The sequence below is a fragment of the Silurus aristotelis genome (genome assembly GCF_946808225.1).
Source record: "Silurus aristotelis genome assembly, chromosome: 20".
NCBI lineage: Eukaryota > Metazoa > Chordata > Actinopteri > Siluriformes > Siluridae > Silurus > Silurus aristotelis.
The window spans coordinates 17,958,309-17,977,513 of record NC_139593.1 but is presented as its reverse complement, the minus strand read 5'-3'; the positions used below and the strand labels follow the sequence as shown (position 1 = coordinate 17,977,513).

Genomic DNA, 19,205 nt, shown 5'->3' with positions numbered 1-19,205 from the left:
TCTACTTTTATTCTCTCGAAATTTAACTTTTCTCTTTTAGATAATGTGTATTTATGTTTATAGTTTTTATATTTATCCGTTGCAGATATATTTATATATTTATCTGTACTTGTAAGTTTGCACAATGCTACTATTTGCATTTATAGTAGATTATGTGTGACTATATTATGCAATGACTATACTGTAGTTCTATCTATCTATCTATCTATCTATCTATCTATCTATCTATCTATCTATCTATCTATCTATCTACTGTAGCTGTCTAGCATTCAATTTCATTAAAACACCAATTACTTATGCCTACTGTAATCAATTTTCCAAATGGAACTAGCACAAATCAATGACAATCGAACTCATAAGAATAAAGGTTGTAAAAATATAGAAAAGGAAAAAATAGAAGGTATAATACATATTATAGACAAATCAATGGTCAGATCCATATGGTCAAACACATAATTACAACATTACATTACATTTACACACACACACTGGTCATTTGCAGACTTTTTGTAATGATGAAATGAAGAAAAAAAAACACAACATGAAATATTTAGAGTTCGATGGTAAAAAAAATATATATAATTTCATCAGAATTTTTAATGGATAGACAGTATTCTATACATTAAAGTCACATTACTGTTTACATTTTTATGTTTTCTCACCATTTTTCCATGTATCGTTTTCCATTGTATATTTATGGTACTGTTGTATTTCTAATACTGCCCTATAAAATTCACTGACATTATTTCCAGTGTAGAAAACCTTTTAGTCAGAGAGGTTAAAGAGAGACATGCAGAGTGTAGCCATTAGGCATGTTGAAGAATAGGGTCAGAAATCTAGGCCTGCACTGGACACACACATGACTGTATTCCAGTGTGTATGTTAACTGCTCTTTGTCTCCTCAGGCTAAAGAAATAAATCAGCAAACAACAATGGTGAAGCAAAGAAAAGTATTTGAGATTAACCGGGGCAGACTTTGGACACATTAATAAATACAATAAGAAAAAAGTAAAAGAAGAGATTGGGATAAAAGGGAATGGCAACAATGGTTTAATAATTCACCAGGAGGTTTGTGTGCACTGAATGATGTTTTCAGCTGGAAATATATTTGTAACTTTTTATGCAAAGATTTCTACGTAGTGTTAAAAATGACTATAGTTTTTAATCTTATACTATAATACTCCAAGAAATAAATTATAAAATGTGACACCTTTTCTGGTTGTATTCTACCATGATCCTTAATATGTTAGTATTTATGAATATAGAGTTTCTAAATCTATTCAAATCGGAAAACAATTTACTGATTCACTGCTGATATAGATAATTTGGGACTGCAATAATTAACAACAAATAATAGTGTTATGATGGCTTGGTACTATAAAATACAACAAACAGTGTTGTACTTAAATGTTCATATTCATTATTTGCTTATATTTCCCATTTGCATCTGATACAGGATTCAAGCTGATCAACAGTTCAAGGCTGTTTTTTGTTTCATGCTGCACAGGGATTCTGCTGTACGGACATCTAAGGAAAGTTCATTCCACCACCTCGGTGCCAGAGAAGAGAAGAGCCTTGAAGTGTACTTAACTCTCATTCTGAGAGAAGGTGGTACCAGTCGAGCAGTGCTGGAGGATCTCAGACAGCATGGTGCAGTGCGAGATGTGATGAGGTCTCTAAAGTAAGATGGTGCTGGTCCATTTTTTTTTACCTTTTTGGCCTTTTTAGGCAAACATCAGTGTTTTGAATCTGATACGTGCAGCTACTGGAAGCCAGTGAAGGGTGCGCAGCAATGAGGTGGGGTGGGCGAACTTGGACAGATTGAAAATAACTCGTGCAACTGCGTTTTGGATCATTTGCAGTGAACGAATATCGTTCAGGGGAAGACCTGCCAGCAGAGAGTTGCAGTAATCCAGTTTTAAAATGACAAGAGACTGAACAAGCACCTGGGCAGCCTGTGTGGACAGAAATTGTCGAATCCTTCGGATGTTGTAGAGAAGAAATCGACAGGAGTGAGACACATTAACAACATGTGGGAAGAAGGACAGTTCATTGTCCATAGTTACCCCAAGGTTACGAGCAGTGGCTGAAGGGGAGAGCAGAGAGTCATGAAGTGTTATTTGGAGATCTTGACCTGGAGATGAATCACCTGAGATGACCAGCAGTTCAGTTTTGCTGGGGTTGAGTTTTAGTTGGTGAGCACTCATCCATGAAGATATGTCTGTCAAGCATGCCGAGAGCCGAGCGGAAGCCGTGGTATATGATGGAGGGAAAGAAAAGATTAGTTGAGTGTCATCTGCATAGCAGTGGTAAAAAAAAACCCATGTGAGGATATGACTTCCCCAATGGAGTGGGTATAAAGCGAGAAAAGGAGGGGACCAAGTACCGAGCCTTGTGGGACACCAGTGGTGAGTCTGTACGGGGCAGATGTGGATCCCCTCCATGTTACCTGGTATGAGCGACCTTCCAGGTAGGAAGCAAACCATTTCCATCATGTTCCGCGGATACCGAGGCTCTTGAAGGTTGACCAAAGAGTCTTGTGGTTGACTGTGTCAAATGCTGCTGAAAGGTCCAGGAAGATAAGTACAGATGACAGCTTGGCTGACCGAGCAGCATGCAGTTTCTCCGAAACAGCCAAAAGGGCCGTCTCTGTGGAATGTGCCTCTTTGAACCCAGACTGGTTTGGATCATGGAGGTTGTTCTATGAGAAATAGACTGACAGCTGGTTAAAAACAGTGCATTCCAGAGATTTAGAAAGAAAGGAGAGAAATGATACCAAAGAGTCTGTAGTTGTTGATGTCTGATGGATCCAAAGCAGGTTTCTTCAAGATGGAAATGACCCTTGCTTGCTTGAAGGTAGTTGGTACATAGCCAGATGTTAATGACCCGTTGATGATTGTTTAGATGAAGGGCAGGAGATCTTGTGTGATGGTCTGAAGCATAGTTAAAGGTATTGGGTCCAGAGGACAGGTGGTGGGATTGAAAGATTGAAAGACTTGCAGTATCTCATTTTCTGTTAAGGTTGAGAAGCTTCACAGAGACGTAGTGGATTGCTGTCGGTGTTGTGTAATCATTGTTGGGGAGGAAGTGAAGGTCTGGCAGATTTTCTTAATCTTTTAGAGTTATAGTAATCTAGTCTTGGAATAAACGGGAATAGAATAGAAATTGGTTGAACTCCACCAGGCAGATCACCTGCCTCAACGACTACTGCCCTGTAGCCCTGACCTTATTACTGATGAAGTGCTTTGAAAGACTGATCAGAGACTTCATCACTGCATCACTACCAGACACACTGGATCCTCTACAGTTCACGTACTGCCAGAACCGCTCTACTGATGACGCAATTGCTCATCTTCTCAGCACAACAATGAGCCAGCTGGACTGCAGAAAAGGGAATTATGCAAAAATGCTGTTTGTAGACTACAGTTTAACATTTAACACCATAATTCCCTCCTCGCTTACCTCTTAATTGGAGGTCCTGGGACTCACCCCTGTGTCAATAGATCTCCAACTTCCTGACAGACAGACCACGAGCCATACAAGTGGGCAAACACACCTCATTTACCCTCACCCTCATCACTGGAGCTCCTCAGGGTTGTGTTCTGTGCCCCCTGCTGTACTCACTGTACACACAGGACTGTGTGGCCACTTCCATTTCCACCAGCATCGGCAAGTTTGCGGACATCCTAGAAAATGCTGGTCTAATCACGCATGAACATTGAGAGCATAATGGTGTGGTGCATCAACCTGTAGGAAAATAATGTTGCCAAGTTCTAGAGCCATTAAATATTGCCCAGTTAATTTTCACCCACCCTGTATATGTCATGATCTAATTAATAAGAAAATAACATGCCAGATTATTTTTGATATTTGACATTTAATATAACCAGCATATAACCGTACAATACCACTAATTATTTATTGCATATAAAAAACAGCCGTCTAATCCAATAAGATACTATTCACAGATACCAGATGTAGAGAACCAGCCTTCTAAAATGCAATATTTATGATTTGTTTTGTCCTCCTAAAATACAATATTTTTGACCTTTAGGAGTAGCAGCATTTCAAAATCAAAGCAAAGACATTAAAAAATTGATTTAGAAATCATCCAAAATAACACTGACACACTAATACATACAGAAATGTTACTGACCTGAAATAGATTGAATAATGCAAAGGTTTTAAATCTTATGAAGCTTAAGAATAAAAGATTAAACTATGACCGAACTATCTCTTCTCAAATAAGCATTCCAAATCTAGAAGTTTGCAATAAGCTGTTAAGATTTTAGAAAAAAAAAAAAATTCACATTTTATGGCTTTTATATGCAAAAATAAAATATATAGTCATATTAGCTGAAACAGAATGCTTGAAATGATTTATCCATTTTTCCACTTCTTAAACATCATTACAGAGGCACAATCCTCATGATAAATTGTCTCTTCTTTCTCAATAAAGCATTCTATTGAGGGAAAATATTGAATAAAAAAATCCACCACACCCAAAAAAAGCAGAAAAGAAGCACTGGCAACAAAAGGAAGAGAAAAAGAAAAGCCATTATGAGCTGAGAAACTTCATTACCACACTTTAAAGGTTTTAACACAGTTCATGAAAAAACATACACACACGCTCAGATATATAGGAAGCGAACACAAAATGAATTTACAGGTCAGAGTTCAGTTCTCTCCTGATGAAGGGGTACACTCTTCTGTATCTCCTCGTCAGATGTCTGTCCCTCCTCTTCCATTTTCTGCTTGTCACCGTGCTCATCGAGCAGTTTATTTTTCTTTTTCTTTACCTTCTTCTCCTTGTTCTTGTTATGCTCCCCACCTTTCGCTTTCTTTTTGCTTTTCTTCTTCTTTTTGTCTTGTGCAATTGCTGCAAGATCTCCTTTCTTCTTAGCCCAAGCTTCTTTTAGACATGCTTCCAGCAAAAAAAAACAATAATAATAATAATACATTTAAATGTATAACATTATTTATGTATTTATCCATCTGTCTATCCATGTTGCTTAAAAGTAAATAAATGTTGCATGAGGCATAAATATATGAGGGAATGGTGGCGATTTTCGATGCAAGTGAACCAAACGCGTCTAATAAGATCATGTGAATGAAATAATAAAAGCAAAATAATTATGAACAAGACATGACCTAGTGAACTTTAGGCTGTGATTTCAAATAGATAATTCAAACATTACTCCAAGTGTGTAAACAAACAAAAGGGTTTTATGGGCTGTAACCTACATGTGTCTTGTCCTTTGAGAACATGTTTCTCACACAGGTATGACATCAGGTCTTCTTCCTGGCTGCCTTTATACCAGTCTTCAATAACTTCTTCATACTGCTCAACCATCACATCACACTTAAGAGGGGAATAAAAACAGTACATTATTGTATATCATTCAAAAACCTGTGAAACTACAGAAACACAATGTTAAATATATGATGCAGGTACAGATTAGGAGCTTCAGTTAGTTGTTGTGTCGGGCTGTTTCACACTAATGCCTTCAGTGGTGTCCTACTTGAGTCAATCCACCTCTTAATACCATCGGTAGACTCCACGGCTTTAGAAATCATCAATATTAAAGAGAAACGCAGTATAACAGAGCACATTCACAGACAGGCATCTCATGCAGCGAGAATAAATTCTATTACTAAAGCAGGAAACCCCCCTGCCCACCTCTGATGCTTGACATGAATATTAAATAAAGATCTGGAGCTGTATCTGTATTATTTCTTGCATTGCAGTGCTGAACTGCTAAGTGGCTGATTAGATAATTGCATGAATGTGTAAGTATGCAAAGTGGATGGACCTTGTAGAGTGTCTTCATTCATCTCATACATACCTGTTTCTTGAGGTCAGACACTTCAGCACTTGTCTCATTCCACAGCTCATAAGGAATATCCATCACAACCTTGACTCCTTTGTGGACCAGGTTATGCAAGGTGGAGAATGTCTCAGACATACCCTATGCACAGAGAAAGAGAAAATTAAATTAGCCTGACCATCAAATATTTCCTTATTCCATCATACACACTATTCTGTCTAATTTATCCTTTTTTTCACTAGAAAAGTGAGTATAGATTTAATAAACTGTTTATTTTAAAGGCATGAAGGTATGCATGAACATGATCCAGAAATGCTGCCATCCTCTCTGGGCCAAAGCTCATGCAAAATGCACTGAGGCAAAAATGTTCTGTGGTCAGACAATTGGAAATCTGGTTTGTTATTGGCGTTTAGATCATAAAGCCACATCTCTGTGGTACATTAGTGCCTGTGGAATGGGCAATCTGCACATCTGGAAAGGTTCTATCAATGCTGAACGGTATACAGTACAACCTCGATACCCAAGGGGATTTTCAAGGGGAATTGTACATTGTAAACATTGTACTTTATTGTAAACTCAACAAAAATTGTGAATTATATGTCATATATGTTTTATTTAATACTTTAAATAAATAACACAATAAGAAAATAGTTATTCAAATATTATTTAAATATTTTCTTATGCAATTTATTATTGTATTTATTACTTTCGAGCCAGTCACGGCTTCTCGCCAACTATCAGATTTTTCGCGAGTTACACGTAATCCGGATTCAAAAACTCACAAACTATCGAGGTTCCACTGTGCACATGCTTTAGAGCAACAAATGCTTTGTGGTAGAAGAATCCAGGTGCTAAATTGACAGTGTTTCATTTTTGCAGTAATGGAAAAATAAAACATTAAGATCAATCAAGAACTGATCGTTTAATAAAAAAAAAAAATGCACTGTTCTGGAAAATTAGATGTTTCCACAGAAAATTTAAGAAAATCTCATTTAATAAATAAATAAATAAATAAATAAATAAATAAATAAAGAGTATAAAGATTGAAACAAAAAAAAAGGCAGCTGTTGTAAAAGTCCAGTGTCTCTGACCTTCGCAAAGCGATTGCTGCCATCTCTCTCTTTGTGTAGACTGTACTGCAGGATCCTTGAACATACACTTTCCATGACCTCTATGAACCGAATGTCACTGGAAGACAAACCACACACACACACACACACACACGCACACGCACGCACACACACGCACGCACGCACACGCACACGCACACACGCACACACACACACAGAAATACACACACACAAAAATACACAGAAATACACACACACAAAAATACACACACACACACAGAGATACACACACACACACGCACGCGCACACACACGCGCACACACACACGCGCACACACACGCGCACACACACACAGAAATACACACACACACAGAAATACACACACACACAGAAATACACACACACACACACACACACACACACACACACACAGAAATACACACACACAAAAATACACAGAAATACACACACACACACACAAAAAGATACACACACAAAGATACACACACACACAGAGATACACACACACACACAGAGATACACACACACACAGAGATACACACACACACAGAGATACACACACACACACACACACACACACACACACACAGTCTCAGTCGGTTTATTACAGAAGACACTGTTTGTGTAAATAAATATCTGGATAAAAACATGTTATATAAACTTTACACTTACGATTTGACATATTTGATGGGTGGTGCTCCTTTATCATCCAAAAACCGGTAGTTCGTCTCTATCACTTCTTTCGTTTTCCCAGTTTCATCCAACGCGGATTTCATCTCAATGCTCAAAAACTTGCAAACTGTAAAATAATAATAATAATAATAATAATAATAATAATAATAATAATAATAATAAAAGAACAGGTGCAAATCAAGCAGGAAATGTCCCCCGTTTGTTTTATCTTCAGCTGCAGACGAAACCCTGGAGTCTGAAGCACCTGCTGTCACTTCTCCTTTCTGAACATCTCTCTTTCTCCCTCTAACATCCACATGCATTCAATCACCAACCGCTGGTTAAAACCAACACACCAACAATGTTTTTCCTTTATAATAAACCAGTAAACTGACACTTACCTTCACATTTATTCGGTAAATGCACCCATTCATTGTCTTCACTTTTCCGAGCCGCTTGTGTACTTGCAAAAACTAATGCAATATAAATAAACACGTTCATTTCAAACACCGTGTTTTCCTGGTGATGTTTCTACTTAAAATACAACACGGTGCAAATAACTACAATAACTGACATCTCTAATCAGTTCCTGTTTCTGTGCACTCACTTCCGCAGTCGCGCGCTCTGTAAGCAGCCCTGCCGCACTCCTGACCAATTAGAGTCTACGGAGTGGCAGCGCAGAGCCAATAGAAAACTGCGGGAGAGATACGCAGCCCCGCCCTCCGGCTCAAGAACACAAATCTCGCGAGATTTATGTCAATTGATGAAAAACCTGTAAACGTACAATTATTTTTGAACATTTTGAGTAAAAAGTAAACTATTTGTCTTCGAAATCTAGTGAAGTAAAAGTAAAAGTCTCCCCAAATGGAAATTCTTCAATAAGAAAGAAAGAAAGAAAGAAAGAAAGAAAGAAAGAAAGAAAGAAAGAAAGAAAGAAAGAAAGAAAGAAAGAAAGGTGCTTGCTTTATGCTTGTCACATGTACTTTACCACACTGTGAAATTCTTCCTTTTCATATTCAAGGAAGGTGTTTATCAAAGCGCAGGGTCAGCCATGACACAGCACCTCTGAAACAAAGATGGTTGAGGGCCTTGCACAGGGGCCCCAAGAGTGGCAGGTTGAGGATACCAGGGCTTTAACCCCCAACCTTCCAATCAATAAACCAGAGCCTTAACCATTTGGCTTCCACCTCCCCCAAGTACAGATATGTGAAAAAAAAACTACTTAAATAAAGTAACTAATTACATTTACTTATTTATTATCCAGCACTGGTTTTTAGAGATGCATGGAAAAAATGCTGTAATTTAAAAATGTTAAAAATATATATTTTAATTGTTTATTTTTAATAACTTAATTAACTTAAATAACTTAATTAATAAAGAGTGCACTCTTGCACTCTTGCAGTGCCAGTCCCAAGCCCGGATTAATAGAGGGGGTTGCGTTAGGAAGGGCATCCAGTGTAAAACATGGGCCAAGTCAAACAACCATATCGTTAGCCGACAGGGTACCGGTGGAATTTGGGCTACTGTTAGCCGAAGGAGGAGAAGGAGTGGAGGAAGACATCTACAGAGACGGCAGGGAAAGGAGAAGTGTAGGAGACTGGAGGTTTGGGTTGGTACTTTAAATGTTGGTACTATGACGGGTAAAGGGAGAGAGGAAGCTGATATAATGGAGAGGAGAAAGGTAGATATGTTGTGTGTTCAGGAGACCAAGTGGAAAGGGAGTAAGGCCCGGAACATTGGAGGTGGGTTTAAACTGTTCTTTCATGGTGTGGATGGTAAGAGAACTGGTGCAGGGGTGATTCTTAAGAAAGAGTACAGTAAGAGTGTAGTGGAGGTGAAGAGAGTTTCTGATAGGGTGATGAACGTGAAGCTTGAAGTTGAAGGCATGATGATAAATGTCATCAGTGCTTATGCTCCACAAGTGGGCTGTGAGATGGAGGGGAAGGAACAATTCTGGAGTGAGTTAGATGAAGTGGTAGATGGTGTACCTAGGATTGAAAGATTGGTTATTGGGGCAAACTTTAATGGGCATGTCGGTGAAGGGAACAGAGGTGAGATAAGGAGGTGATGGGTAGGTATGGCTTTAAGGAGAGGAATGTGGAAAGGCAAAGAGAGGAATAAGGTTCAGGAAAGAGGTCAGACAGGGGCTCGGTGGTGGTGAAGAGGTGCTGGGTGATTGGTTAACTACTGCAGAAGTGATGAGGGAGACAGCTTGAAAGGTACTTAATGTGACATCTGGAAATTGAAAGGAAGACAAAGAGACGTGGTGGAATGAGAAAGTGCAGGACAGCATCAGGAGAAAGAGGTTGGCAAAACATAATTGGGATCGACAGAGTGATGAGAAATGTCAAGTCAAGTTTATTTCTATTGCGCTTTTCACAACAGACATTGTCTCAAAGCAGCTTTACAGAATTTAACAGTTCTGGTGAATGATGTGTATTTATCTCTGATGAGCAGCTGTGGCGACTGTAGCAAGGAAAAACTCCCTTGGATGTTATGAGGAAGAAACCTTGAGCAGCACCAGACTCAAAAGAGGAACCTATCCTCATCTGGGTGACATCAAGACTGTAATTATAGTCTTTAAACAATACAGAAAAATTGGGGGGGAGATCTAACATGAGTGTAAGATTATGAGTAATGTTCTTTCTACAGTCTTCTACAGTCATTGTGGTTATAAAACTAGGAGCTCCTGAGCAATTCATAAAATAGCTCAACATTTGCGATCATCACCGATCCAACACCAGCTTCTCTTTACCTACCACACTCTTCATAAGGTGGGACGTTACTGGGGCTGGAGCAACCTCAGGATGCCTCGGGATGGGGAGAGAAAGAGAAGCAGTTGAGAGCAATTAGCGTAGCTGCTGTTCATGATATTAACAAGCACAAGTTGATAATGCGCATGTGATCAGTTGTTCTGGAGCACAAGTTTATGATATGTGAAGTATGTTATGTGTAGGCTTTGCTAAAAAGATACGTTTTTAATCTCCACTTAAACTGGGAGAGTGTCTGAGCCATGAACACTGTCAGGAAGACTATTCCAAAGTTTAGGAGCTAAATGTGAGAATGATCTACCGCCTTTAGTGGACTTTGCTATTCTAGGAACTACTAAAAGTCCAGAGTTTTGAGATCTCAGGGGTCATGACGGATTGTAGTGTGTTAGAAGACTGGAAGGATAATTGGGAGCTAAACCATTTAGTGTTTTGTAAGTAAGAAGTCTGGGAAGAGACATGATCTCACAGGGCCACACAATGCAATTTTTGCGCAAAGGTTAGACTTTCACTATCACTGGGTGATAGTAGGTGATGTCTGCATTGACAGAGCTCATAAGCTGAGGATGAGTGCCTTTAAAACTAACATCTAAAAAAGACTTCTTGAAATGTCAGTGGAAGCAAGTGCAGGCATTGGCTAACGAATTCTGGAGCCGATGGAGAAAAGAATACATCAGTACACTCCAACCTTGACCCAAATGGCATGAGATTAATCGAAATCTGCACCCTGGAGATATTGTGTTGGTAAAGCAAATTAAGTCCCTAAGGAACGACTGGCCTTTGGGGTTAATCACATCCGTCTTCCCAAGCAATGACGGAATGGTCCGCAAGGTAGAGGTTAGGACAACCTCAGGCGGTAACGTGAAATTATTTTTAATTCCTATTTCTAATGTGATCTTACTGCTAGCCAAGGAAGACTAAGTAAGATTGAACACGAACTGTTATAATGGCATTAATAATGCCAGGCGGGGAGTGTTCTGCCTCTGTTAGAGGCTCTGTACATTTTGTGATGATATTTGCAATTATCAGTATTATATTTCTCGTGAATTCCCGTGGGCTCACCACCTGCAGGAGGGACCGTAAGGGACGGTGCTGTGAGGATTGGGCAGCGGTCGAAGGCGGGGGTCTGCTTAGACAGCTGCCCCCGCGACCCGAATTACGGATAAGCGGGAGAAAATGAATGAATGAATGAATATTTCTCGTGAACCTTTAACGTTCTGTATAAGTTAAATTTTGCCTGCCGATACTGTGTAAGACTTATGTGAGGACTCTTATTTTGTGTTGCCGTGATCCATGTTTAATATATATATATATATGTTTACTATGGCCACTGAGATTGATTGTGTGAGTTTGGCTTGCTGTTTTATTTATATTGCACGCCGAACAGAAAAAGGTGCTAATGATCATGAAATTCATTGGCAGGTTGGAACGCAGTCATTAACTGAAACAGAAACCGCTGTGTCGGAGCTAAAAACTGGGTGAGGAAAAAACAAACTCTGCTACTAAGATGAGGGTGTGGAAGCCAGTTTTATGTTACAGGTCATATGCCATGGCAAGACTGAGCACGACAACAAGACACAAGGTAGTTATGCTGCATCAGCAACGGTTTTCCCAGGGAAGGATTTCAAAGCATAACATGACTGGGTGCATTTACCGCATAAATGTGAAGGTAGGTTTGTCTTGTTCAGGATGCCCGGTTTAATATAAGTTAGAAAAACACATGAAGCTTTTGTTTAGTGTGTTAGTTATACCAGCCACTATACACATCGACATTAAAGTGAAGAGAAATGTTCAGAAGGAGAAGTGAGATTAGTGCTCTATACTGCAGTGTTTCCTCTGTAACTGAAGCTATGCATAATTTATTAGCTTTTTTTATCTATGCATGTAGATAAGAGCTTCCTATCAGCAAGGCCTTCTTTGCTGGCCTAAACACTACCACTGACTTAAGTCACTGACTTACTTTTTATTTTTTAATTTTTTTATTTCTGAAAATGCATTAAATTATTCCCAGTAGTCTATTCTCTTCATTTCTTAGCATTTCTCTGGATGTCATAAGAAAAAATCAGCCCAGACAGTTGTTAAGCTTTTGCATGAAACATTTTTACTTTTGCCTTTTCTTTTCTGTAGAATTTGCACAAAAACACAATTTTCCCCTCATTTTCAATCCCCAGGAAAACTATAATGCACAAAAATTTGGGGTCATTTAATGAGGTTTATATTGATGCTTTGGCTAGAGATGATATATGCAGCTATGGCTTTAGTAATGGCATTCATTCACGCTGCATGAGATACCCGTGTGTAATGCAGTGCTCTGTTATACTGTGTTTCTCTATAAAATTGAGTATTTCTAAAACTTTGGTGTTATAATGATGGTATTAAGAGGTGGATTATTTCAGGTTCATCATTGAAGGCCTCGTGTGAAATACACGGCACGATTCTGCATTCACTGAAGTGGAACTGCAGTGACGCAACAAGCTATTTAACCCAAACTTATTCGGTGAGTAGTTTCTCATTTCTTAATCCACCATATTGGATATATATCCATATCCTGTGCTTATGGAAATGAAGGGTTAAATTATTGACCTGCATAAAGCACAGAACACAACAAAGAAGATAGAAACTGAATCTTAAGAATTGTTTAACACATTATTAAAACCTGGACGGACAGCAGTGAACCATCATGTTTAAAAAAGAAATGTGGTTGGAAAAAAATCTTGAATAATGTTGAACAGATATAACATTTTGTAAGACCAGTTTTGTTGAAAAACAACAGCAGATCTAGCTTATGTTACAAGTGAAAGTTAGAGTTCTTTCACAAGCACACAAGGGATTTGGACAAAAATAGCTGTGTCACTTTATGAAAAAGGTTTCGGTTTGTGAAGAAACTTCAAGATCTGTCTGTGGAGCAATGGCAAAAGGTCATGTGGTCTTATGAGTCCAGATTTAGCCTGTTCCAGAGTAATAAGTATTGAATTATGTGACACAGCAAATCATGCAAAATGCTGACCATTCAAGGTTTGAGGGCAGTGTTATAATCTGGGGTTGCTTTAGTTGGTCGGATTTTGGTTCAGCGTTATGTGTCAAAAAACAGCTAAATTGGCCAGGTTTTAAAATATATATATTTTTTTTTCTTTACTGATGGCATTGGCATATTTTAGGAAAGACAGCGCCCGGATTTATCTGACTCAAACTGTGAAGAGCAGTTTAGGAAAAATGAGGCATCATTTTTACACATGGATCGTTCACCACAGAGACCAGACCTTAACCCCATTGAGAATCGGATGTATTGGAGAATACTTTATACAGTGGTCTGAATCGTCCATCATTAATAAAAGATGTGGGTGAGAAAATAAGACAAGTCTGGATGGAAATAAATGTTGAAATGTGACATTGCATAAGCTTATCGAAGCAACACCGCAGAGAGTGCATGGCGTAATCAAAGAAAAGACAATCAAATGAAATATTAGTGTTCTATAATATTTCCACAATTTCCACAACCGAAATTTAGGGAAACCTTTTTCACAGAATAGTGGAGATTATTATAACAGCAAATTGGCACTAAATGTGGAATTTTTTTTTTATTTTTTTATTGAGATTTCAAACCACTTTTGTAAGTAGATCAGGATTCAGGTGTCTGTCTTAAATGTAAATATAACTCATATCTACAGTGCAAAACACATTAACAAATCCAAAAACAAAATAACAAATCCGAAAATACAACGACAATTCAGACAAACTGGAAAAGGTAGGTATAATTTGTGAATGTAACACTTACCGATCATTGGACGAGACACCTGTCATTCAAGATATACAGGAAGTATGAAATCGTATAACTTTGTTTCTTTTACATGTGTAAAGTTCTTCGTTTACTTTAAACTATTTTTTATTTCGATTAGTGCACCTTTAAATAAGAAAATAACAGAAGTAAACATTGGCATGCAAGGAGAATTTGTTGTACTTCCTGTATATCTTGAATGACAGGTGTCTCGTTCAATGATTTAAACCTATTTTATATTCCAAATTTCCATTTATCTGACTACAGAATAAACAGATTTCCACTTTGCCACAGTAAAAAGTAAACGAGCTTTAGCCCGGACAAGATGGCAGCATTCTTGGATCATGTTCACATATGGCTTCTTCTTAGTATGATATCATACAGAGGTTAGTGAGGTCGGCTGAGATGATCATCAGGGTCTATCTTCATTCCATCTTGGACCACCACAAGCTGCATCTGTAAAGCCTGTCCACACACACACCCCTCACACACAATCTTCACTCTACTGCCGTCTGGAAAGAGATACAGAATCATTCAGGCCTCACATTCAGACTGGGTAACAGTTTTTTTCCCCACAAGCCATCAGGCTTCTCAACATGAAGGAACTGAACTGATACACACACAAAATCGACGCAAAATGAAAAATAAAAAAAAACATGCTGTTTGGACACTTCTGTTGAACCAAAAGTTTACATCCAGCCAAATGTTTACATGTACAGTATTTATTGTTTATTTGTATACGGACAATTCATTGTGCACAACCTTCTGTACTGTACTGGTTTGTGCTACTGTGTCACTGTTTTTCCTTGCCTCATGTTGTCGCTTGTTTGTTTTTCTGCTTTTTTGCACTAAATGTTGCTTATGTGCACTTTGTGTTGTTAATTTGGAGTTAGGTATGTGTTCTTTGTGTTCCATTTGTTAATTTATGTTGTTTTTTCTGGCACCTTGGTCCTGGGGAAACATTGTTTTGTTTCACTGTGTACCCTATATATATACTGAAATGACAATAAAGCCTACTTGACTTGACTTGACTTGACTTGATTTGACTTGACTTGACTTGATGTGGCTAGAGGTTTAACCTGCATTTGTGGATGACACAGGGAACTGTGTTCACATATAGTGATTTCTTTAGGTGTCCCTGAGCCCATGCAGTGATTTCCATTTTATGTTTTTAATGTAGCGCTGCCACAATTTCCACAAGAATCCTCAATTTTTCACAGATTGGTGAATCTCTGCCTATTTTTACTTCTGAGAGACTCTTCCTCTCTAAAATACTCTTTAAATACCTAATCATGTTGCATAATGTTCCTCCAGTTGTTTCTTTTTTGTTAACTCTTACCTTTTCAGTCTTTTGTTGCCCCAGTCCCAAATTTTTGGTGACATGTTGCAGCCATCAAATTCAATATGACTATTTTTACCCTATAATTTTACATTTCCTCAGTTTAAACATTAGATATGTTATATATATATATATATATATATATATATATATATATATATATATATATATATATATATATATATATATATATATATATATATATGGATTTATTAGATTTGCAAATCATTTCTTACTGTTTTTCCAATTTTCTTTGGAAATGGTTGTAAGTTTTTTGCTTATTGTTTATTCATTTTGTGAGGTTTTGCTGATGCCCTCCAATGCAAAACAGCTATTTTCCTGGTAAATATACAGGCAACTGTTTTTTATCAGCACACCACAACACATACTTGTGTGTTATCTATGATTGTACAGTCAGGAAATTACTGTGGTGTAAAATTACTGCAAAGTTCATAACAAAACAACTTGGTTTTGCAACCAAATTGTAAATGTGTGCTGGAAAATTAATGAATTGCCCAAAACCAAACACTTCTTCGTCTATAACTTTCTATTTATCATTAAATAGCAAACAAGGGATTTTTTTACATGGGAAAATATTGTGAGCGATGTTATGTTTAGCTGAAGAATTTTGTTGACAAATTAATTTTTGGACATGTGATTTTAACCTTAAGTTTAGGTCCTTTCCCATCAACAAGGAAATGGGTGGTGCTTAAAAGTGTACATCCTTATAGATCCTCAGGAACATTTCAGCTTTATTTATTTTTTCCTCCATTTTAAAGGCCCCCCATATACAGCAGAATGTACAGTCATAGGAACAATTTAGAATAAGGGTCTGTGTGGAAGGATCTGCGTCTTCCTTTCTACTCCTAGAAACCAATCTTCACATATATGTGCATATGAAGATTTAAAAAAATGTTCCACTGAATCATATCAACAATTTGTACCAACAGCAAGTGCAAGTTATGCTTAGAAAAAGACATAATACAAATAAGTTTGTCACATATTGTCTGCTTTTCAAGATGACTGGTGATACTGAGGCACCTCAGATGAGCAGGGAAAAAAATGAAAGTAAGACCAGCGCACAATAATAAAGGTGTTTGACGCTGAATTTTATCCAATGTTTTTATCCCCTCTTTTTCCACTGAAGTAAAAACAGGGAAAAGCAGAAATATACAAACGTGTGTCATCTTTTAAATTTTCCTTTTTATATATAAATTCATTTGAGGTTGTGAGGTTGTTCCTCAGAACAAACGAGTTTGCCTTTACTGGTCTCTCTCTTAGATTACAAGCTGTGATTTATTTATTTATAGTTTTATTATCTTCATAATGCTATTAAATAAGCAACACCTGTATTCAAAAACTGGCTAATCATTAAAATTGAGTCAAATCCTAACAAAATGCTTCACAAATCAATGATTATATGTTTTTCGACACATTTTTTATCTGTTTATTTTTAGGCGTAGATTATGGTGTTGTGACCACCGTACAAATTATCGTATATAAGATTATAGGAATAATAATTTTAATGAGCATATTGAAAGAATATTATTAATGTTACACATGTAATAAGGGTTCATTAGAACCTTATTTAAATCTGTGAAGTGATATAATTATTGAAATGTAAATTCAAAATAACTAAATGGCTAAAATATAAAATGACAGTAAAATGCCTTTACTAATTCCTGCGTCATGCTGATGTAATAGATCATGATTTTCACACGGAAATACAATGTTTTTTTCTTTTCCTCTTTACTCCCCTTGGTGTCACTTCTCTGAAGCCAGCTTCCTGTTAACTTAGCGTTAGTCTCACTTATAGGAACATGAATAAGTGAAAATTTGTTTATAGTTTAATCACTCAGGTCAGTGAAGTAGTCATGCCAGATTTCAGTTCTCATATTTGAACTGTAGTTTCCTGTTATTACTTGAAAACATCTGATATTGACAGAATGCCTGGAAATTACTGGCCTCACAACCCCAGTTCTAAATAAAAAACCCTGACAATAAACATTTTATTGTGATCTGAATAGTGGGAAATACCACAGAGTCAGTTTTAGTTTCAGATCTTCTCTCTCTCTCACTCTCATGCTCTCTCTGTCTCTGTCTCTTATCTCCTCTTCTTTCTCTCTCTCGTTCTATGTGGTATGATTCACCTGCTAGATGTACCCTTATTAATCAAAGTATGCCTTATGACCTCATCAATGCTAATGAATTTGTACTGGCTAAAATTAGATGGTATTTATCTGGTTATGAGAGCTACATTTCAGAAAAAGCTAAACTACGATACTTTGAGCGAAATTCACTTGACTTGAATTTAGATTTAGAACATTATTTTTGTACAATTCAGTTCAAGTAGTACGTCCAGGTGGACCTCATAGGTGTTTTTTTTAATAACCGTTTACTATCGAATTTTGAACAAACAGCTCCAGAGTCTGTGATTTAAAGCCTCAGTATGTGTAGAAATGTGCATGTTGAGATTTTGTGTTTCTCAGGTGTCCCAGGTGGGTTTTGTGGGTTTTCTCAGGTGCCCCAGTCTTCCTCACAAAACTCCCAGGTAGGCACAAGGAATAAACCGGACTGAAATAAACTAGAATAAACTGTTTACCATAAAGCATAATATGTCAGTAATATGATGATATAGAGGCACTGCTTGGGCAAGAACTGGGATTTTCCTGCTCCAGCGTCTGGTAAACTGAGTCAATGGTGAGTCATGCTTTCAGTTTAGATTCGTGTATATACTGACCAGGGCATCAGTGTGCCATTAGTTTTGAGTTTCATTTGCTGGATTAAAGAAGAAGAAGAAACACCATGTTGGATTATTTTGTTTTTCTAATCCTGCTGTCTCTGGGTAGGACTGCATTTTTATTGTAGCAGCGTATTATAAACAATTAGCTTCAGTTTGAAATTAGCATTTATTATTATTATTATTACAGGGTTTTTTTTTTTTTTTTGGGACCAAATATATATTAATTGAAGTCATTTTAATTTTTATTTTCAGTTTGTTCAGCGAGAATACTAAAGCGAGAGGACGTCAATGTCTCGCTCGGGCAGGACGCGACTTTCTCCTGCGAGCTTCCGGGTGCTGTAGGAGTGAAGCAGGTCATCTGGCAGCGGCATGGAGATGATGGAACCCTGCGTAACATGGTCACGTTCACCCAGCGCTCCAAACACCAAGTGGACGATGCGTTCGTGGGCAAAGTGCATGTCGAAATGGCTTCGGTCCAAAAAACGACCATCGTGATAAAGAATGTGACGTTCGCGGATGAAGCCTGTTACATCTGTACCTTCAGTGTGTATCCGTCCGGAACCGAGAGGGAGACCACGTGCCTCACTGTGGAGGGTAGGTTCTTCTGGAGTAGATCATTGTGACCAAATCTGGAGCTGTAGCATGAGAAAGCTTACACACTTTCAGTAGACCTTCTAATTCCATCAGCTAAAAAGATCCTATTTTTCAAATCTGTTTAATGAACCCTGAAAGTGTATATTTTGTATATTTGCTGTGCTTTAATGAACTTCATTTTTATTAACAATCAGAAATACTACTACAGCAATAAGTCTATGAACATAAGTAAATAAAAAAAAAACTCAAATGACATTGAAACATTACAATCGTACCTCTCAAATTGCTTTTCTAGATCATTTCCATTTTACGTTTCTATTTGTAATAAAACAAATCATGTTGTCTGATGATCCAAATATTTCAATGAGACGTAAATTATTATATATAGTTACGT

The 19,205-nt window shown here is 37.5% G+C and overlaps 2 protein-coding genes across 4 annotated transcripts in view; one reads left to right on the top strand and one right to left on the bottom strand.

Annotated features, from left to right (window-relative positions):
• LOC310715782 (OX-2 membrane glycoprotein-like) overlaps positions 1-19,205 on the top strand; it is a 104,859-nt gene that overhangs the window by 84,342 nt on the left and 1,312 nt on the right. For 2 of the 3 annotated variants that reach the window (XM_083522480.1, XM_083522478.1), the window contains exons 1-2: positions 18,185-18,319; positions 18,470-18,811. In XM_083522480.1, the coding sequence (XP_083378606.1) occupies positions 18,280-18,319; positions 18,470-18,811 (382 nt within the window). In that variant the 5' untranslated portion in view covers positions 18,185-18,279. Of the gene's footprint in view, positions 1-18,184; positions 18,320-18,469; positions 18,812-19,205 lie in introns of those variants that run through there. The other variant, XM_083522479.1, reaches the window with a different exon arrangement.
• cnpy3 (canopy FGF signaling regulator 3) lies at positions 3,861-8,248 on the bottom strand. Its single transcript, XM_083522499.1, has 6 exons — positions 7,994-8,248; positions 7,593-7,719; positions 6,920-7,016; positions 5,847-5,969; positions 5,245-5,362; positions 3,861-4,924 (listed from the first exon to the last, which is right to left on the bottom strand). Exons 1-6 carry the CDS (start codon positions 8,091-8,093, stop codon positions 4,671-4,673), a joined length of 819 nt encoding a protein of 272 aa, XP_083378625.1. The 5' UTR covers positions 8,094-8,248; the 3' UTR covers positions 3,861-4,670.

Excerpts from the sequence above, each read along its gene's own strand:
- cnpy3 (XM_083522499.1), bottom strand. The coding sequence starts at position 8,093 with ATGAACGTGTTTATTTATATTGCATTAGTTTTTGCAAGTACACAAGCG. Across the intron at positions 7,720-7,993 it reads TTTACCGAATAAATGTGAAG|TTTGCAAGTTTTTGAGCATT; the intron begins GTAAGTGTCAGT and ends ATTATTTTACAG. Across the intron at positions 5,363-5,846 it reads TGTCTGACCTCAAGAAACAG|TGTGATGTGATGGTTGAGCA; the intron begins GTATGTATGAGA and ends TCCCCTCTTAAG.